General features: G+C 48.4%; 1 protein-coding gene across 7 annotated transcripts in view; it reads right to left on the reverse strand.

The window, feature by feature from the left end:
* Window positions 1-22,770, reverse strand: part of Dora (zinc finger SWIM domain-containing dorado) — a 254,430-nt gene that overhangs the window by 49,389 nt on the left and 182,271 nt on the right. For all 7 annotated transcript variants that reach the window (XM_075879288.1, XM_075879287.1, XM_075879290.1 and 4 more), the window contains exon 21: window positions 12,651-13,108. In XM_075879288.1, coding sequence (XP_075735403.1) covers window positions 12,651-13,108 — 458 coding nt within the window. The remainder of the gene's footprint in view (window positions 1-12,650; window positions 13,109-22,770) is intronic.

The following is a 22,770-nucleotide window of genomic DNA, read 5'->3' on the forward strand; positions in this document are numbered from 1 at the left end:
TTTATTGCTGAATTTTCTCTCTCCAAAGTGGGAGTGCAGACCTCACACATGGGTGAGCATTTCATTATTGAGTACAGTACAATATCGATGACACACACAAAATATTCAAATAATTTCAAATTCGTATGAACAAAGCAAGTTAAAGCCGATCATGAAAATGAACAAGAACATTATTGGGGTCAACTACCGCTTGCAGATAACGTGCGAAATGTTATTTTGAACTTTTCTGCCTCGACTGTCTTTCAAGAAAGCCGCCTGAAAGGAGTAAAGCTGTGCAGCTGTTTCCTCACTTATGCTGCTGGAGCTTAAAGAGGCCCTGCGACAATATTTGAGTATGTATTTTTGATTGGTTCTTCTGGTGCTATAACGGGCGAAATCGTTGCGCAAACGGCAACGCTGAAATCGACGTTGTAATAATTTTAATTCACGAGACAAACTACCTTGATTTCAGGCTATGGCGACCCACATAGGCTATTTTTGTTATGGAAAGTGATGCCATGTCATGTGATGCGACGACAAAGAATGTTCGCTTTTAATTAGCTTGACGCGACAAAAAAAAATTTCGAGTGTGATACAGTCGAACACGGATATATCGAACCCACATATATAGAATTTTCGGGTATATCGAACTCATAAGTTATCCCCTTAAAATGCCTTCGAATATATCGAACGCCGCACAAGCTGAAAGGTGCGCTTCGGCACTCGCCCTGCCCCGCAATATTTGCGGTAGCGCGGCTCTGTGCGCGAGTTGGACGGTGCGTTTTGGCACTTGCACACCCGGCGACCTCTGTGCGGCATGACGCCTCTGCCAAAACACGAAACGCTCGAAAAAAAAAAAAAAAAGGCAAGGGTGAGTGGCAGCTTGGGCTAGTTGGTATGACATGACGATAGCTGTAGAGCGAGAACAGAACGACGACACAGCGCTCGTGTCCTTCGTGTCTGTGTGTCGTTCTGTTCTTGCGCTATAACTATCGTCAAGGGTGAAAGGGCCGAGACTACACAATCTTTAATACGCAGAACGGCTTTTTTTCTCTTTCCCTCTAACAGAACAACGACACAGCACTCGTGTCCTTCGTGTTTTTCTTGTCTGTGTCGTTGTTCTGTTCTCACGATATAACTATCGTCAAAGGTGAAAGGGCCGAGACTGCACAATCTCCAAATCGCAGAACGCCTTTTTTCTCTTTCTCTCTCTTATTATTTCTCCGCTTACCCATTGGCAGGACGAAAGAGCCAAAGTCCTTTTTATTTTGCCTTTTTTTTTACTTTTTTGTTGCTGTTTTGCTAGATTTGATCAGCACACCACAGCTCGTGCCTTTTACTGTTGCCCTCTCAGGTGGCCATCTCCTCGCAAGTGCTGTGTTGCTTCTTCCACTCGCGCGTCGCCTACGTACTACTGCATGTGCAGCACAACTCTTTTGCGTGCGTGGTGTGCAAAGCTGCTGCAGACTCCATGAATTGTACTTCCTGTGCAGCTATGGCCAGCGTCAAGAAGCGCAAGACCCTTGACTTAGCGACGAAGTTGAAGGCTATTCAGCCTTTTGAGGCAGGCGAGAAATGTTTGACCGTTGCGGACGACTTCGAGATACCATGGAGCAATCCGACTAGTACACTGTTGAAGAACAAGGCAGATAACAAGGCGAAGGTGGTGAAGAAGCAAATGTCAGGAACCTGTCATGTGCGGGCTTCTGCCCACGGGAATGTAGATGAGGCACTCTATGCCTTGTATTTAGAAGTGTGCGCGAAGAAGATTTCAGTGGATGGCTGATGCTGATTGTCAAGGCCAAATGGTTTGCCGCTGCACTTGGTGAAACAACTTCGCCGACAACAACAGGTGGCTACACTGATTGAAGGGGGGGGATGTGGGGATCGTTTGCAACTTTTTTGTTTCTTGGCCTAGATTCATGAAATTTGGTGTACAACCTAAAAATAACATTAAAAAGATGAATGCAAATTTTCATGAAGATAGTTTCACTAGTTCTCATTTTATAAAAAAAATCTTAAGTTTGTCGCTCATGGAGAGTCTGGCAAAGCAAGGAAACTTGCTTAAGTGCTGGAACAACTTTTAATGTATGTGTACATATTGCTTGTAGCCGAAGACAGTGCCAGGTTTTTTTTTTTCAATGCCCTAACAATATTCTGCTGAACATTATTTGCATATGCATGTGCTTCATCAAATCCTGCCTTTCAGCAATTGTGAAATTTAAAAAAAATGGAAGCCTAAACTAATATTTGAAGACTGCCTTCAGGTATGACAGCCTACGAGTTGCAATAAAACAAACAGAATGAAAATCGGTCCAACCATAGTCGCGCAATGCTTTCAACGAGCAAGGTGGTTGGCAAAAAAAAAAAAAAAAAACATCACAGAAAATGGTCTTTAAAGTTTTGCAAATGTTGCACCTTTATTAAAATGCCCGAGGGATAATAGTCTTTGGCATCACTGTGAAGAGGCATCTTCTTGGACCTCTGTCCCTTGGTTTCTTCATTTTTGCGCGCTCTTTTGAGACGCAAGCAGTCTTTTTTTTTTTGAGCCCTCTGGAGGGCCATGGAACCAGGACGCACACTCAATGTAACACACGTTTCCGAGTATACGCACGCATCCTGAATTATATTTCATTACTGCCTTGTTTACCGCTGTCTCTACAGCAAAAAGGGAGGCATGTTGGTCCTTGGATAGTAGAGACCAAATCACAGAATGCAAGCTTTCAGCTGCATTCTGTGTCTTCCCTCCTTTAAACCGCTCAAGCAGCTGTGTGTCTGCAAGGCGTTCATACAATGGCAACAGCGCTTTGGCAACTCTGCCGGAAAGCTTGTACTTGTGGGCTGGTTATGCATGTCCTTGTGTCTCTGCAACTTTGTGTGTACACCAGCTCGTAGGAGCAAGGCACATGATGAATGAAAGTGCCCGTCGAGCTCGTCGACACGTGGGGAACGCTCCCTGATAAAAGGCGTGCTTCGCTTCCGCACGCTTTACCGGCGACGGCGACCTTTGATCCCAACGGCTGTCGGCGATTTCATCTCGGTGCTCGGTCGATGGCGTTGAGCAACTTGGCCAACACGGTGAATCATCGTTCCCGTCGGAGCTTGTTGACGGATGAAGATCGCTCGTAGATAACGGGCGCACTTTCGCAGACTTTGACGGCTGTTATATTCAGTTTCGGTTTTTACTTTGTGTTATTTCACCCCCAGGGGGCGCGTCTGTCTTTTATGTATATATTCGATGTGTTGCGTACAATAAAGGTCTTTTTGTACGGTGGTGCTGCCGGTGCTTCTTACGTCTTTCACAGACACCACATTGGGGACAAGGATGGGATAAACACGGCAAGCTACCTGCAGCATCGAGTGTCGTCCGGGTCCGCCCCGCCATGAGTTTCTCCAGCCTTGCTCCGCCGCCGCCCTTGCTCCGCCGCCGCCGTTCCTCCCGACGCCCGGCCGGCCATCACTTCCATGGGAGGAGTGGGAGCAGACGTTAACAGTCTACCTTCTAGCGTCCGGAGCAGGGTCAAATGCCGCAGCACCGGAAGTACAAGAGAAGCCTCCCGCGGCCGCTACTGACGAGTACGAGGCTGCACTCATCACCTTACGGCAGCAGTTTTCCACGTCGGGTAACGTCGTCGTCGAGCTTCATCGTTTCCACCGCCGCAGCCAACAAGCAGGCGAGTCCGTTCATGACTTTGTTGCTGCTTTACGGGAGCTCGTTTTGCATTGTTCGTTCGCTTCACAAGATGATGCTCTGCGGGACCAATTTGTTGCCGGCGTTGTTTCCAACCGCGTACGTGAACGGTTGCTGCTCGAGGGTTCCTCCCTTTCGTTCGAGAGCGCAGTGCGGATCGCTCTTCAGTTTGAGCAAGCAGCTGAAGAGCTGAAGGAATTTTCTGCTTCGGTCGGGCCTGTTTCTGTACGGCGTCGTTCCCAGTATTCGCATTCTTCGCGGAACTTCAATTTCCAGCCAAAAGCGCATTTTCAGCAAAACTCTCCAAGCGCTAGCGTTTCGCGTGCGCCGCAGGGGCCCCGCCCCCCTCGGCGAGACAGAGATAGCCGGTCCGTTTCACCGCAGTGTTTCCGATGCGGCTCGCGGAATCACCACGCATCAGCGTCACAGTGCCCTGCGCAGGGAAAGAAGTGTTTGTTTTGCGGTATCAAGGGCCACTTTCAAAAAGTATGCAACCGCAAGCGTCAAATGCAAGGCAGGGTTCGTGAAGTTGGCATCGATGACGATGCTTTGTCAGGGGGAAGTTCTGAGCAAGTTTTGACTGTGCAGCATCCTGCTCGCAGCGCAATTTACATACAAGTACGCATAGCGGATGTCAAGTTGTCATTCCTTGTTGACTCAGGGTCGTCTGTTTCAATCCTATCAGAGCAAGAATTTCACCAACATTTTCAAAGCGGTTTGCTCCTCCCAGCTCCGCATGTCACTTTGTTTGACTATTCGAAGCGGCCAATTTCTGTGCTAGGCTGTTTCCAGGCAGACGTTCAGTTTAAAGGGCGCTCTGCACCACTTCTTTTCTACATCGTTCGCCAAGGAACTTGTCTGATTGGCCTTGACGGCATTAAGGCCCTAAATCTTCGAATACAGGGCTCCACACTCTTGAGTGCCTGCACACGTCCGTTGCCCCGCCGCCACGTGTTAATGACCCGACACCTTGTAACATTCCGATGCAGTCAATAGAGCAACCCAGGCAAGCAAACCTTCCGCCAGCCTTGGAACACGACTTCCGTTCACTTTTCAGTCCCGAGTTGGGTCTTGCTAAGCGGTTCACGCATCGTGTCAAGATTCGGCAAGGCGTGCAGCCGGTATCTTCGAAGCTGCGCCGTCTTCCATATTCACTTTGGGAACCAGTGTCAAATGAACTTCACAGGTTGCTGAGACTTGACATCATCGCACGCATCGATGCTTCTGAATGGGTTTCGCCCATTGTTGTCGTTGACAAGAAAGACGGCACCATCAGAATTTGTGTTGACCTCCGGGAGCCCAACAAGGCTATTGTACCCGACAGCTTCCCGTTTCCTCATACAGAGGAACTCCTTCATGCCTTGGTAGGCGCGACACACTTCTCAAAACTTGACTCGGCTTCTGCCTACCATCAGGTTCTTTTGCACCCTGACAGCAGGGACCTGACAACCTTCATCACGCATGGACTTTTTTGGTTCAAGAGAGTTTGCTTTGGGTTAGCTTCCGCCCCAGCGGCATTTCAGAAGATGATGGCCACAATTCTGGATGGCTGCCCTGGTGTGTTGTTCTACACTGATGACGTGATAGTTTTTGGGAAAAGTGCAGAATAACATCTTTTGACCCTAACAAAGGTCTTGCAGAAAATCAAGTCCGCAGGCCTGAAATTGAACGACAAATGCCTCTTCGACGTTCCAGAACTTTCTTTCCTACAGCATAAGGTCACTGCACAAGGTATCTCGCCGCTTCCAGAGAAAGTAGACTCGGTAGTTAACACTCCAGTGCCAACAGATGTTGCTGCCCTCCGTTCATTCCTGGGTCTTGTAGAATACTATTCCAAGTTTGTTCCCCGCTTGGCCCAGGTGGTCGAGCCTATGCGCGTTCTGCTTCGCAAGAATGAGCCATTCATCTGGTCAGCCGAAGCAGACAGCAGTTTCCGGAGGGTCAAGGAAATGCTTTCTTCAAGTACAGTTCTCCACATGTTCGATCCATCACTTCCAGTCATCGTGTCGACCGACGCTTCTGACTGTGGGCTGGGAGCCGTTCTGCAGCAGCAAAATGGCCATGAGCTCCGCACAGTGGCTTTCGCGTCTCGTACCTTGTCACCAGCGGAAAGAAAGTACTCGGTCGGCGAACGCGAAGCGTTGGCATGCATTTGGGCGTGCGAACGATGGCACACTTACCTTTGGGGTCGCCATTTCAAGATTCGAATGGACCATCAGGCGTTGGTAACGTTGCTGTCTTCGCAAGGACGTGGCAGAAGGCCACTTCGAATTGCACGTTGGAATGCGAGACTCCTATGCTACAATTTCACTGTCGAGTACTGCAAGGGGTCCACCAACACAGTGGCAGATGCTCTTTCTCGGCTGCCAGCTCCTGCCGCGCAGGCACAGCTGGACAAGGATGAAGAAATTGTGTCGTTGGTCGAGTGGGCTTGCGTGACGAAGGAAGAATTTAAGCAAGCCGTCCTCAACGATGGCTGTCTGCAAACGGTCAAGTCGTTCGTGCTCGGTTCTTGGCCACCACAAAAGTCCATACAAGAGGAGGCAAAACCTTTCTACTCTGTGCGCGAAGAACTTTCTGTTGTTGATGACCTTCTACTGCGCGCAGAACGCCTCGTTGTTCCGTCCTCACTCACGGCTCAGTTCATCGCCGTTGCTCACGAGGCACATCCGGGCATCGCGTGCACAAAGGCGCGACTTCGTGAGCTATTCTGGTGGCCACTGATGGACAAGCAAGCTGAATCCGCTGTGAAAAACTGTCACATCTGCCTGGAGGCAGATAAGTCTGCCAAAACATCATCAGCGCCATTGCAGCCTATTGACTGGCCTGAAAGGCCATGGCAGAAACTGGGCCTAGACATTGTTGGCCCATTGGAACATGCACCTCACAATAGCCAATTCGCTATAACACTGGTCGATTACCATTCCAAATGGCCAGATTTATTTCTGCAGCGAAGTGGCCACAAGCACCGTGAAAGACTTCTTAACCAGTGTTTTTGCCCGTGAAGGATACCCGGAAGAGATTGTTTGCGACAATGGGCCGCAGTTCACTTCGCGTGAATTTGTAACCTTTCTTCAAAACCGAGCCATCAAGCTGTCTCATTCGTCTGTATATTACCCCCAGGCGAATGGGCAAGTCGAGAGGTTCAATCGAACTCTAAAGAACTTCATCCAGGTTTCACTCCTCGAAAGAAGACCTATCCGACAAGCAGTTACGGACTACCTCTCTATTTACCGCTGTACTCCACAGGCTACCACTGGAGTTGCCCCAGCAGTTCTGCTGCATGGGCATGCCCCGAACCAGTTTGGATGTTGTAGGGTTTTCGGCACCAGCGTTTGCAAAAGATCCAGCAAAGGAACTGGCGCGACTGCGCCAAAGGGTTCGGCTTCAACAGCAAAGCAGTAAGGAGTACACGGACCGCAGGAGAGCTGCTAAGGAGCCAAAGATAGCTGTGGGTGATTTCATTCGTATCAAGAAGCCGTCCGTTCGCTTCAAGGGGGATCGCTCCTTTTCCTTGCCAACTGAGGTGTTGGGGAAGAGGGGACCTGCCTCTTTCCGACTTGCAGACGGCCGCACATGGAACGCCTCCAAGCTTTCCCGGGTTCCTGAGAGGGGCACGAGTCCACCATACCAACGTTCGGAGCTGCCTGCGCCACAGCTTCCGATTCAAGTGCCGCAGCCTGCCCTGCCGCCGCCGCCTTCTCCCGGGTCGCAGCCGCCTGCTCCCGATCCGCAGCTGCCTGTACCGGAGCCTGCCATGCTGCAGCCGCCTTCTCCTGGGCCGCAATCGCGGTCTCCTGGCATACTACAGAGCTCTACAAGCTCATTACCGTCTCCGGCCGTGCAGCATCCCCATCGGCCGTCCCGAGAGCGCCGGCCACCGGTCCGGCTCAAGGACTATCAGACCCACTAGTTGCCTGTGTGTATAGCACAGTGTGTAGGCAGTGTAAATATGTATGTGTATACAGTGTGTAAAATGTACAGTGCATGCATAGGGGTTTCTTACTAACACTTACTAACAACTAATCACTACATATAAGGGAGGGAGTATCTTATATTCAGTTTCAGTTTTCACTTTGTGTTATTTCACCCCCAGGGGGCGCGTCTGTCTTTTATGTATATATTCGATGTGTTGCGTACAATAAAGGTCTTTTTGTACGGTGGTGCTGCCGGTGCTTCTTACGTCTTTCACAGACACCACAACGGCGACCTTTCATTCGAACGGTAATCAGGAATTTCGTGCCAGCTACGCGAGCGAGCGCCTGCGCGTCGGGGGTTGTTGTATTCGGGATAGCATGGGATGCGTCCTTCGTTGACCGTGTTCCGTGACGATCACCAGACGACAGCAGTGGATAAAAAAGGAGTGGCCGGAAATCTCCGCTAAGTTTTCTCCCGTGGAGACCTTTAACTCCTGGCAAGACGTGAAGACGGACATAGTGGTAAACTGCTCTGCAAGGCAGGCTTCGAGACGGTGGAACTTGCGGGAACCGGTCAAGAAGACGATGACCCGAGTGCATAGACCACGCGTTTCGTGAGTTGTCGTCCCGTTTACTGGCAGCATGACGATAGTTATAGCACGAGAACAAAACGACGACACAGAGACAAGAAGGACACGAAAGACGTCGTTTTGTTCTCGCGCTATAACTATCGTCATGCCATACCAACTAGCCCAAGCTGCCACACTTCCAAGTTACTGGCAGCAGTTCCACACGAAGTGTCTGCCGACAATTTCGTGGAAGCGGACTGCAATGTCCAGACCGTTGCGAGCCTCACTGATGAGAACATAGTAGGTGCGATAGCAGGGACTCGGGATGCCTAGGCTGACAGCTCATGTGGCGAGGAGGATCGTCTGGACGAGGCGCTGGCTACATGCGCGTACTCTGCCACTGAAGTGGCGGCAGCGTTCGTCGTCATTCGCCGCTGTATCGGCCACACGAAGGCAACTGAGCTGTCGCGCCTGGACAGCCTTGATAAGATCGAGACTAGCGTCTTCAACATTTCAAATTCGAAGCAGGCAAAGGTAAGAGATTTTTTTTTCACACAAATCATTCTATTTCGGTGTGTGTGCGGAATTAGTTGTTATTCTTGAATGCACCTGTTGTAGGTGATGATTCGCTACAGGTAAGCTCTCGGGGCCTGTATTTTCTAATGTTTCATATATCGAATTAATTCGCGATTCCCTTAGAGTTTAATATATCCGTGTTCGACTGTGATCATATGGTGGTAATACGTGTGAATGCTGAAAACAGCAAAAACCCTTTTTACACTTTTTCAGAAAAAAAAAAAATCGTTCCTGTTTCTGAATGATGTACTTTGAGAACTAACACAACAAAGCCTGCAAATGATGCTATGGTACATCAGCAACTAAAAGTGGAAACGCATGCCGCGTTTTTAGCAAGCAAAAAAAAAATGCTACAGACGGTTGGCACTGGCCGGCGTTGCCGTAGAACGTGTCTTGCAAGCAAGCCGAGAAGAGACACAGTCCAAAGCGCTTGAAGTTTGATATGTGGGGTTCAATGTCCCAAAAGCACCATATTACTATGAGAGACGCCGTAGAGGAGGGCTCCGGAAATTTCGACCGCCTGGGGTTCATTAACGTGCACCCAAATCTGAGTACACGGGCCTACAACATTTCCACCTCAAAGCGCTTGAGTTTATCTTACACAGTGTGACCGTGGGAGCATCTACTACCTAACGCACGTCATTCATAGTAACCATGCTAACGACGCCGTCAAAAGAGTGGTAGCGAGGTATTGTGCGAAGGCCGCCACGAGGCGAAATTTCCAGAATGTATTTACGAGATGCGCGCTGTGATTGAAAGCAGTCTTGGACCTCAGCCGGCGAGTGAAATGCGAAAAAGAATGTTTCTTGTCGTCGTCTGCTCGAGTTTTGAACATTGAGGACACATAACTTCCCTTTCGGTGCATCAATTTTCATGATTCTTCTTGCAGTGATCATCGCTACTAGCGTTCCAGTGCTCAATAAAGCTGCCCGAAAAGTGTTGCAGGGCCCTTTTAAGTCACATGCACACTTGGTTTAAGAGAGAGTTACAAGCGGCAAAATTGAAGGAAATTCACTCGCTTCGCTGCACGGACAGAAAACCGCACCGCGAAGTTGACACGTAAAAATTGGTCCTGTAGCATTCACACTTGAGAAGTGACGGCAAAACGAAAACACCAGAGTGGCCTGAAGAACCACATCCATGTGCATTGAAAACGTTCACTTTCATTCTGCACCTCCCTACTTTGAGAATTTATTCTATTTTGCCTGTACCCTGAACACTAAAATTCGTACCAAGTTCTAGTTGTGCATGCAAACCACTGAGAAAAACAAACAAATAAACAACTGCACCCTTTCAAGCGTTGTTTCGTGAAATACACCAGCAGAAATGACACGAGCAGATGCACCAGCAGCAGTGGTGACAGACTCAGCTCGTGCAAAAACGAGACACATTGGGGCATGCTGACTCGCTGCTGCTGCACCTTCTACTTTTGGTGTTCTCAGAAACCATAATCCAAACCAGGCTCTCGATGAACGCGTCCTTGTCAAGGCCGCGAGTTTTTTCATGAGTAGTTTGCAATTGTGCCAATGCGAGCCACCCGTGACACCTTTGTGCCATGTTGAATTTGCAGGCTTGCTGTTTACATCACGTAGTTCGAGCTAGAGCAGGCAAGGCCACGCAGCGGAAAGGCAATCTGCTAGTACAATCGAGCCCGCTTATAATGAACCTGAACGTGACGCGGCATCCGATCGCTGTATCCTGAAGTTCGTAGTAAATGAAACACAGCTTTGAAAACAGTTGCGAGTGAAAACACAAACTGTTCTGCCTCAAAAAGTCAGTGATGCACGTGTTTCGAAGAGCAGAAACGATAAGGACGTTCTCGAGTTCATTTAAAACAGCTGGGTGCTCGTTCGCCGATGCTCGTGGCATAATCTGCATGAGGCACCGGCTCCAAAGTTTCGTCGTTCTCGCAATCCGATTCCTCAAAATCACTCTCGCCACGTACTTCATTCACAATGCTTCAACCCGTGCACGGTTCCACAGTGTTGGCACCATCATCGGCCGTAATTAAACCATCACAACAGATGTTCCACCCGCTCTTCCAGGTCGGAGTCAACGACCCACTGCCACAAATCGCCGCCACAGTTCGGAAGCTTCAGACTCGGCATCGGGCCCGACGTCGACGACGTCGGCCTTGCGAAAACAGTTTCGCAGGCATGTAGCCGTCACCGCCGCCCACGAAATATTCACCATCTCCATAGCTGAATACCGGGACGCCCGAAGTGGCAAGTTGGCTGCCAGGTGGTCAACAGATATGAGCAAGCGCTCCGCAACGCGGCACCTAACGCGCGGATTACGCTCAAGCCAAGCGGTCACACTTTCCACGTATTGTTGAGTGGCAGGAAAAAGCATGCAAGTTCTCCCGTTGGCCATCATGACCATACACACACACCAAGAGTGAGCAAGACCCGCACACACGACACACATGCCAGAACGCGTGCAACAGCTCTGGGCCCGTTTCCAGTCAGAAAACGAAACTGATTCGAGCCAGCGTGGCGGGCGTCGCGGAGCGGTGGAGACGGGCGAAGGGGTTGCGATCAAGAGAGGAGAGCAGGCTTGCGAGAGAAGGGCAACCAGTTGCAATAAAGAGAGTGGAGGAAGCGGCGGGAGGGTGACGTTGAAAACCAAAACACACGGGAAGGAGGCAGGTTGGGTAGCTTGCTTGAAAGGTCTGTGAAACTCGCACGTTGAAAAACTTGGAAAGAGCGCCTGCGCGCGCAGAAGCCAAAGCATGGCCGCCTGGATCAGTGCACGCGGCGGTGTTCGAAGAATCGGCGGCCGTGGTCAAAAAATCGTTTTGTTGCACTGGCTGGTGTGCGCGGCCTCAAGAACTTAGATATTTCGCGATTCGTGCCACGCACATTAACAGCCGTTTTCGCCCTTCCGCATGCGTGCAGAAGGCATGCTGAGCCGAGTGCGAAGTGAGCGAGAACGTGTCCTAACCACGAAACGAATCGCAAATTATCAGAGTCGGTGGGGTAGCGTACATGCGTGCACTAGACGCAGACTATCGCATAAAGTCGGTGGCCGACGATGTTGGCCAATGGTCTGGTCACTCCAGGCCGGCGACGCCAACGACAGTACCAGCGATCAAAAACAGCGTAGATGGCCGACCAGTCTTCGAAATATCGGTGGCAGTGTGAAAACACGGGCCTCGTCTGGCGATGCGGGGTGCTCAGAGTAGCGGGGGGACAAAGGACGGAGGGGTGCATAACAAAAAGCAGTCGGGGCATGGAGGAAGGAAACAGCTTTCCATGGGTTGGGGAGAGCGGCTACTAGAGGGTCGCGGAGGCAGGGTCGGCGTTTAACAATAAGAATGTATGGGCACCTCGTCGATGCCTGATCGGTGGTCAAAATCGGTTTCCCAGGAAGTCGGCAGACCGCGGACTCCGTTCGCTGTAACCGATCAGCGGCGCTAGGAGATGTTCGTTGTAAGTGCAATTTTGTGCCATTGAACCAATGTATATTTTCACGGTTAGGCAGATATTGTTCATTTTAAGTGAAAGTTCATTTTAAGTGAGGCCGTTATATGTGGGCTCAACTGTATGTGGCTGAAAAATTTGTCTCAGACAGATTATTTTGTGCCGTTCTCATGGCATGGTTTTTTGGCCACTTCGGTGATAAAGCGAGAGAAATTCCAGCAAGTTTTGCCACGTTCACTCCTTTCATGGTCAAGTGTAAACAGGCAAGCCGCATTGTGCTGCTCACGTGCAGCGGTCAATTGCGCGTACGTATGATGCGCTGTGGCTGGGCATACTGTTACACTAAATCACAGTGCATTCTATATAACATACGGCGTCAAAAATAACCGTAATTGGATCATTGAGATTCTAGTGTACTGCATTTACTTTTAATGCAGTCTTGTCAATAATTCAGCCAATAATAAAACACCACAGAAGAAGGCAACAGCGAGCTTACCTGTGATCCAGGAAACATGAGAGGAATAGGTGCGCGACAGCCAGTTTGGGGAGACTGCATTGTGCAAGCCCAATGCGTAGAGGCCAATCTGGAAGGCGCACATATGCAGTGCTCGGTGGGGGCCCCTGTGGTTCTGGCTGGCCGAGGGCTGGGTGAACAAAACCGCCGTGCTCGAGTTGCCACCGGCCTTGGTCAGCACAGTCTTGGCTAGCTCAAACATGAAGTGGGCCGAGGCCTCGCTCGGCTGGTTGGGCAGGCTTGGGCATGCACCTCGCTTGCCCTTCAGGCGGCTCGGAGGTGGGGGCTTCTGAGGGGCTGCAGCAACAGCAGCCGGAGCCCGAGACCCACCACCAGCCCCAGAAAGGGCCCCACCTCCGGATGCCAAGAAGCGTGAAGGTGCTGCCCCAACTGATGCATGCAAGTTTGGTGGCGGGCTGTCCGATGGAAGCACACACAAGCTGCACATACAGAAATGGAGCAGAAAGGGCCACTTATAATTCAATTATGACTCGCAGTGATCAGTATCTTATGAGCAGATTACCTTAGTTCACAACAACCGCTATCCACAGTTGAACCTCAATATAATAAACTTTAAGGAAATAAAATTTTTAATAGAACAGAGCATGCTTATCCATGACTTCAAAATACCAAAGTTCTACTGCTACCGCAAGTGAATACAAAGGCAATAAATTGAAACTTCTGCTCATGCATGATCACATGGTTGCCCAGCTACATGACCAAGCCATATAGTTTTTGTGTATAAATTTTTCAAATTGAATGTCGCACAGCAGAAAGCCAAGGTTCATTGGTGCAGGGTGGAAAAGCCACTGCATTCTAAAACTGTATCCGCCAACTTCCGACTAACAGACAGAGAATAGAACTTTTGGACTTCAAGCCAAAGGTCAAGCTGAAGCTGTAGTGTGCTCAGGAAGCAGGCAAAGGCAAGCGGTTGCAAAGACACCTTTAAAGCCACAAGCTGACATTGCGGGCTGTCAGCCGGGGGCCCTTATAGAGAGTCAGGCGTTAGCGACACCGCCTTGTTTGTCACGTTGTTGAGTGCTGTGTAATATTGTGTAAGGTTGCTTAGCGTGTGAATCACACTTGACGTTATAATAATTTGGCTGACAATATCGTGGATTAAAAGCAGTTAAATAAATGTGTGTATTGTTTGGTTTGTTCAGATAGCATCTGCTGCGTGCGCTTACTCCAAGAGCGTGGCACTCGCTCCCCATATCAAAACCCCACAACACGGAGTAAATGAGGTCCGGAGAACCACAACTGACCCCTGCCGGACGATTGAAACGGGCCTCGCCAGCGATGCTGTGCTCATGGATAGTCAAGACTCGGGCCTGCTATCCCGAGGCGCTAGTTAAACACGCGTTCAAAAAGTGCGCCCTCTCGAATGGGCTTGATGGCACTGAGAATGATATGCCATGAAAGAACATTTCGGTCAAGGGAGCTTCGGAAGAGCGTGTGTGTCCGATGAAGATGTTGAATGAACTGTGTCCATAAATTCATTTTTTTCTTTCATTCGCATCATATTCGGGTGAAAACTGTTTTCCCTGCGTTTGCTATCCCTAAATTACACCCTGGATTATATGCGGGCTTTTACGGCATATGCACAAACATGACGGTTGCACCACGATGCCGCTCTTAAAAGAAAAGTCATCGCGTGTGCCGAAACGGACAGAAATCAGGCTGCATCGCGGTCGTTCGGAGTTCCCGAAACGTGCATGCGGGACTGGCGGAAACAAAAGCAGAAGATTGTCGACAGCAAAGATTCACGCAAAGGCTTCATTGGACCTCAGCAGGGTCGGTTTCCGCAAATTGAAAATGTGCACGACTTTCGCATGCACATTTGTGAGCGTGTATATACACACATTTGAATAAAAAACTGCCAGGCCTCCGTGGAAGGCGCAGCACAGTCAAAGCGAAAGCTAGAAGAGCAACCTTTCAGAGCCTTTTCTCAACACTCATTGGGTAACTGCTGCAAGCACTTTTGCTTGATACCCACAAGCACTTTGCTCGATACCCGACATTAACAATAAAAATTTTTGGGTAGTAGGCTGGTATTCGCTATGCTATTTTTCCTCATTCTTCTAAGAAGCGTGGTTTAAATGGGGGCTTTAACGTCCCAAAATCACCATATGATTATGAGAGACGCTCTAGTAGAGGGCTCCACAAATTTCGACCACCTGGGGTTCTTTAATGTGCCCCAAATCTGAGTACACGGGCCTACAGCATTTTCGCCTCCATCGAAAAAGCAGCCGCCTCAGCCGGGATTTGATCCCGTGACCTGCGGGTCAGCAGCCGAGTACCTTAGCCAATTGACCAACGGGGCGGGGCTCTGAGAAGCGTGGTATCCACTCAACACTTGCAAGGAATTTTGTGCCAATCATTCATGTGGTGGCTAACGACGATGAGGACTTACTGTGATTACTCGAATCTAACGCTCACCTTTTTTCCGGTTAAGGGGGGGCGCGGCAAGTAAAGTGCCGATTTTGGTCAAAATAAGCGATTTTCTGATTTATTTTTTTTCGTAATCTTCAGACCTTCAACTTCCTTGTTCTAAAATATTACAGCGAAACGTGCGCCACAAATCCCGCAAATAGTGTTTTTGCCGAGGCTAGTCGCCGAAAAGTGCGAAAAAAAAGCCCCTGAAACGGTGTTGTTCACGCCGCACAAACGCGCCAAGTTGTTGACCGTGGGCCGCCATTTTGGTAGCTTTGGAAAGAGGAGAAAGCCGGCTTCCCGATGGTCGCGGTCTCGTATTTCGCCGAGTGAAAATAAAAGCGCGAGGAGCAAGTAAAAAAACGAAAACGAAGAACGGCAATTGGCTGCGCGGGTCACGTGGTAGCAGGCGCGACCTCTTACTGGTCAAAGCTGCGCCGCGCACCTTGGCAACCTTGGAAGCGCGAGCGCATCTGCGGCCGCCGTGTCGAGAATCATCCGGCGTGCGCTTCGTTTTTTGCCAGTTTGCTGCTTTTGTGATAGTTCGCGTGCTTTTTTTACCAAGCTTTGTTTACATCGGTGGTCTCTTCTGAGTGCTTGCTCATACTGCGGTGCTATGTTGCCGCAAAAAAAGTTCCGGAGCGTCCACAAGTACGGCAAGCGTCGGAAAGCTTGGAACAAAGGGCAGACGACTGCGGCTGCCGTCCCAGTCGCAGTTCCGGACGGAGCATGCTCTTCAAGCGTCACGGAGCCTCTACTCAGACCCTCCGCTGATTGTTGTGAGGCCGAGAGTGTGGAAGGTGCCACATCGTCGTATGCCAGACCGCCGGATGCCGTCGACCGTGATGGACGCTCTCGCGAACCCGATTGCGGTGGCACCGCGTCGGCAGCCGTTGCAACTCCGGGCGTGCGCGCGTCGAACATTCTATCGCGAGTTTCGGCCCAGATTCCGAGCAGTGAAGAAATCGCGCAGCGGGCGCAGACAAGGCGGGATGTTTTGGATGCCGTAGCATCGAAGTCCGCTTCAAAGCGGAAGCTCGAGCTTCTGAACGAAGGCTGCGACGAAAATGACGGCGGTAAGGACTCCACATTCTTCATTGTAAATAAGAAGATGCTGAACGGTCTGCTTTCGTCAGTAAAGTGCAACAAGTGCGACGAAGGGTCGATACGCCTCGAGACTACGCACTGCCTTGGACTCGCGGCGAGGATGGAACTTTTTTGTGACAATTGTGGCAGAGTGAACAGTGCGTGGTCGTCCCCGAGGTGCTCCGGGCAACAAAAAACGAACCCCTTTGAGGTAAACGTGCGTGCTTTGAGGGCTGTGCAGTCAGTTGGCAGAAAACAATCTGCCATAAATGACATTTTTTCTGCGATGGACATTTCGCATCGAGCACTGCACCACAAGTCCTACCAGAGGCTGCAAAGGAAGTACAGCCACCCTGCCACCACATCAGCTGCCACCCGCATTGAAGCAGAAAGTGCACAGAAGGTGCATGACATTTACAAGGACCTAGGAGGAGTGCCAGCCAACATTGACGTCATTTACGACGGCACGTGGATGACGAGGGGGCACAGAAGTCATATTGGCGTGGGCTGTGTAATCGAGCTGTACACAGGCTTGGTCTTGGACCACTGTGTCCTGTCCAACTACTGCCAAGGCTGTGCTGTTGGCCCCAAGCCTGGTGACGACAACTATGAGGAGTGGCTTGAGAAACACAAGCCACAGTGCCAAAAGAACACCGATGCTAATGCAGGCCAAATGGAAGTAGAAGCAGCTAGGATCATGTTTGAAAGATCGTTTACCAAGTACAAGCTTCGATACATCAATGTGCTCTGCGACGGTGACAGCCGTACGTACCTTGCCCTCACGCAAGACAAGGTGTATGGCTACATGGTGATTAAGAAACAGGAGTGTGTGAACCATGTGAAAAAAAGAATGGGCACTTCCTTGCGCAACCTTCTTGATGAGCACAAATCCAAAGGCCGAGGACTGAGCATGGGTGGCAAAGGCCGGCTGACGCAGGGCCTGATAAAGAAGTTGACGAATTATTATGGCTGGGCCATTAAGAGCCACCCCAATGATGTTCCTGGCATGGAGAGGGCCATCATGGCCACTTATTACCATGTAACATCCACAGACCAGGATCCACACCACAACCTGTGCCCAAGTGGGACTGACTCCTGGTGCCCGCACAATCAGGCATTGGCCAAGGGAGAGCCGCTGCCGCCTCACAAACATAAACTGCCCCCTCACGTGCGAGTGGCACTGATGCCAATCTACAAGCGCCTCTCGAACAAAGAGCTCCTTGAAAGGTGTGCGCAGGGAAAAACCCAGAACGCTGTGGAGAGTATGAACAGCCTCATTTGGTCACTCCAGTCCAAGAGCCAGTTCGCCTCCCTTCGAAGTGTGGAAAGTGCAGTTGCAGATGCAGTCTGCCGTTTCAATGGTGGCTGCAAGAGTGCGCTGCAAGAGATCACTGCTCAACTGGGCTTCAATCCAGGAGACTGCTCTTTGCGGCGAGCAGCCGAAAAGGATGCCAAAAGGGTAAAGAGGGCTCAAAAGGCGCATTGTTCCACGACAAAGAAGCGCAAAACTGGGTTGCGCTCTACAGAGGCCAAGGCCACAGCATCTCAGGATTACTGCCCAGGAGGATTCTGAGTGTTTTAGGCATGTTGTGAACTTCCAAACAAGAGTGAACTTTCAAAGTCAGTTTTCTCAACTCTTGATTTTCGCCTATGTGCCTTCGCTAGAACATCTGTCATTTTCTAACAAAGACTGATAGAGTCGTTCCGTTTTTTGCACTAGGCTCAGGAGGCCTTTAGCAGTGCAATAAAGCTTTATCTCTCTTCTTACTCATCATTTAAAATTTTTAGAACACATTTTATAATTACTGCAATGTGTGCGCAAAACAACATCCATGTTTTGGAAATTTTATTTATGGTTACAAGAACTAGAAAAATCAACTAATAGCTTCTTTGCACAAGTTGATGCTTTGGGAACATAATAATATGAAAAAATAATTTCATTTAGCAATAATTATCTCTTTAAGTGTGAAGAGCATTAATTAGTATAATTATGCTTGTAACTCAAAAAGTACAAGAGGTATTTGAAAACGGTTTTCATATTTGGGCTCGGCAGCAACACCAAGATGCAGTGCTCAAACCCGCTGCTGTTTTTCATGCAGATATTGCTTGGCTTGCTGCGGTTATCATCAACAGCGGCACAATGGGATGCGCTACAGCTGCAACATTTAGCGCCTAACACGACGATCGAAGGACTACCGCCCCATGACGTGCTTCGCTACCGGCCATGTGATGGCGTCCCGGGCGGCGCTACACTACAATTCTTGGAACCGGCAGATCTATCGGCATCGAGGATCACAGCTATAAAGCAAGCTCCGCAAGGACCGTGTGGCAGTGGGCTCGGCAGCAACACCAAGATGCAGTGCTCAAACCCGCTGCTGTTTTTCATGCAGATATTGCTTGGCTTGCTGCGGTTATCATCAACAGCGGCACAATGGGATGCGCTACAGCTGCAACATTTAGCGCCTAACACGACGATCGAAGGACTACCGCCCCATGACGTGCTTCGCTACCGGCCATGTGATGGCGTCCCGGGCGGCGCTACACTACAATTCTTGGAACCGGCAGATCTATCGGCATCGAGGATCACAGCTATAAAGCAAGCTCCGCAAGGACCGTGTGGCAGTGGGCTCGGCAGCAACACCAAGATGCAGTGCTCAAACCCGCTGCTGTTTTTCATGCAGGTGAGAAAACGCAACGCTAAATCTTATCATAGCGATGACGTCTGCCTACTTTTGCTGCCGTGCCCACGGTCCATAACGCTATTGTGTGAAATGTTACACGATGTCATTAATTCTCTAACATTTTTGTTGCTTCTCGGTGGCGACATCGAAGAAAATCCGGGACCTACAGTAGCAGAACAGCTAAAACTGATAGCTGAAGACATTCAGGAAATTAAGAACGGAAAAACTGAAATCAACGAAAAGTTGAATGCAATAGATAAAAAGATTGAGAAAATCGGCGGGCTTGAAAAACAAATAGTAGACTGCACGAAAAGAATATCGGAGCTGGAAAACGGTCTCTCGGCTATGGCGAAAAAAGTCGACGAGTTAGAAAACAGAAGCCGGCGATCTAACCTTATCATTTATGGTGTGAAAGAACAACAGAATGAAACGTCTAAACTTTTACACGATGTGGTTGCGAAAAATATATTCCAAGATATACTAGAATTCACTACCTCAGGAATAGAGAGAATTCACCGACTCGGTGCTCGAAAACCGGGTAACGAACAAAAAGTAAGACCAGTAATCCTAAGGCTATTGGACTACCGTGACAAAATTAACATCCTAAAACGGTGTTCAAGACTCAAAGACACAGGCTTCTCGATTAGCGAAGACTTCTCCCAGCCAATTCGTGACATCAGAAGAAAGTTGTGGCAAAAAACAAAAGTCAATCGTGAGCGCCATGAGAAGGTCTCATTAGTTTACGATAAAGTTCGCATAAATGGCCGCCTATTCTCCTGGGACAGTGAACGAAATGACATCGTTGAGGCTGAAAAAAACGAAGAACGAAGACGCGCAAAAACGCGACACACTCGCAATCATCCACGTTGACACTTTTGAATGTGAATTGCCGAAGCATTATCAATAAAACACATGAACTCGAAGCTGTCCTACTGTCTTATCAACCTGATATTGTAGCGCTCACTGAAACGTGGATGCATTCCGGTATCCTAGACCACGAGGTAGTACCGCCAGGGTATGCGATTCTACGCAAGGACAGGAAAACGAGAGGAGGAGGAGTAGCCTTATTAATTCGTCACGGTATTCCCTACACAGCTATGCCCACGGCATCTGACATCGAAGCAGTATGGTGTAAATTCTACGTCAAGGATGAAATAACCTACATTGGCGTCGTTTACAGACCACCTGATGCTGAAGTTTCATTTTTAGAAGCACTGTACGATTATATGCATACGCACGCTCTTCGCGGTAAAAAAATCATTGTAGCAGGTGATTTTAACCTGCCTGAAGTGAAATGGGACTCGCTGAATCTGGCGACGAAGACTGGCAACGTGCTTGCTGATATCATGTTCACATTTAACCTCACACAAGTTGTTACAGTTCCTACACGTAATCAAGGCTCTTTCGCTTCTATTCTAGATCTTTTTTTTGTAAGTGATCACTTTTTAAAATATCCTATTAACGTAGAAACATTAGAAGGCCTATCTGATCATAAAATAGTCTCGTGTTGCTTGCAATATCCAAGCGCTATTCATACGAAAGCTACAACAAAACGGGTACCTGCTTTTAAAAGAGCGGACGACGCTGCCATCATGACATACCTTGCTCTCGAATTTTCCAACTTTTTGGACCTCTACTCAAATGAACACTCAACGGTAAATATGATATGGTCAACATTCAGTAATATTGTCAGGCACTGCATAGACAACTTTGTTCCAACAGTTACAAAAAGCATCAAAAAGCACAATCCATGGATCACGCGCGACATAATTCATATGAAGCGTAAACTAAAAAGGCTCAGAAAAGCTCAGAAAGTTCACCCACGCAGTTGTATTGCGTCGGAAATCCCTGCACTAGCTAGGTCCCTTAAGAAACAAGTGAATTTGGCAAAAAAGCGCTTTCTTAGTCACTCTTTACACAGTTTTATCAAAACAGCGCCTCATAAGTTCTGGCGATACATAAGTGTGAAACATACTAACAAAGCCTATACGCCTACCCCGGGAGGAAAACAGACAGCCGATCATTTCAACAGCTACTTTCAGTCTGTTTTCACCGCTGATAATGGCCTACTTCAACGCGACCAGTTCAGACCAAGTGGCGTAGATACACCATTAGATACCCCCTTCATATCGCAGGCGGGTGTATTATCCCTCTTGCTAAACCTCGACGAAAAGAAAAGCACTGGTCCAGATGACATTCCAAATGCCTTTTTAAAGCGGTACGCTGAGCCTGTAAGCAAATTCCTTCAGCTAATATATTTAAAGTCACTTCGCGTTGGTCATCTTCCAGCTGACTGGAAATTAGCAAAGATAATACCCGTGCATAAATCAGGTGATACGTTTTCCCCTGCTAACTACAGGCCCATATCTCTGACATGCACATCTTGCAAAATACTGGAACATATCATCCTGAAATATTTAACAGAGTTTGTCGAAAGTCACAACATATTACACTCCAATCAGCATGGGTTCCGCAGTGGCCTGTCGACTGTTACTCAATTAGTAGAAACGCTTCATGACTTCGCCAAAGATGTTAACAGCCAACTACAAACAGATGTAATATTTATGGACTTTTCAAAGGCTTTCGACCGGGTTTCCCACCTGAAGCTTAACTATAAACTAAGATGTCTATTAGGCGAAGGACCACTCACACGTTGGATTGAAGATTATCTTTCAGACCGTTATCAGTACGTACAGTACAATGCCCATGTATCTGATACTGTTCCCGTTCTATCTGGTGTACCGCAGGGTTCTGTATTAGCCCCGATGCTATTCTTACTATATATAAACGATATTACTAAGCACGTCGACGTAAACATTAGATTATTTGCAGATGACTGTGTACTGTACCACACAATCAAAACTGAAGATGACCAAACAAAACTTAGTAATTCTCTGTACAAAGTGTCTCAATGGTGCTCAGACTGGCAAATGGTGTTAAATGCAGAAAAGACAGTCTACATGAACATTACTAACAAAAAATCAACACTTACCTTTCCTTACAGTATCAACGGCACCCCACTACGAAATGTTTCACAGTACAAATATCTGGGTGTAACGATAAGCAGTGACCTAAGCTGGAATGCGCATGTGCAGCAAATCTCTAAAAAAGCAATGAATAAATTGTTCTTTCTCAAACGATCGCTTGCCGGATCTACCTTTGAAACACGTTCTCTTGCCTACACCAGTCTTATCCGACCGACATTGGAATACGCCAGTATTACGTGGTTTCCACACACTAAATACAACATCGCTGCGCTTGAGCGCGTTCAAAGGAAAGCTGTCCGTTTTATTTTCAATCGCTACAGGCGTAGCGATTCCCCATCAGAACTTCTTCGGCAGGCTGGTCTCACTACCTTGTCTAACCGAGCGAGAGTGCACAGATTGAAATTCCTATATTTGTTGTTAAAAAATAATTTTAAGATCAACCCCAGGTCATTTGTTACATACAGCTCTGCCAGAGAAACGCGACACAAACACAAATTCACGTTAGAAGAATTTCGTCCTACTAATAATGTATTTCGCTTCTCTTTTTTTCCACGAGTTGTAAGAGACTGGAATGCCTTAGATGAAATTACTGTTACTCAGCCTACGCTAGAATTATTCTCTGAACTCGTGGAGAGAGCTGTGTGACACAGACACATGTCACTCTGGTTATTGTTATTGTGATATGGATGTAGTATGCTTGTTTTAATCTCTTGCTGTGTGTAAATTTAGAGTGTGTCTTTCCGTTTATACGTGTATATGTCTATTTATTACAGAGCGCATAATATGCTCTCCGCATTACTTCTGTACATTCATGTATAAATCAACTCCCACCCCTGTAATAATCCCTTTGAGGGATTGGCAGTATTTTGAAATAAATAAAAAATAAAATAAATAAATATTTGGAATCCTCACAAT

Source organism: Rhipicephalus microplus, chromosome X, assembly GCF_043290135.1.
Source record: "Rhipicephalus microplus isolate Deutch F79 chromosome X, USDA_Rmic, whole genome shotgun sequence".
Classification (NCBI taxonomy): domain Eukaryota; kingdom Metazoa; phylum Arthropoda; class Arachnida; order Ixodida; family Ixodidae; genus Rhipicephalus; species Rhipicephalus microplus.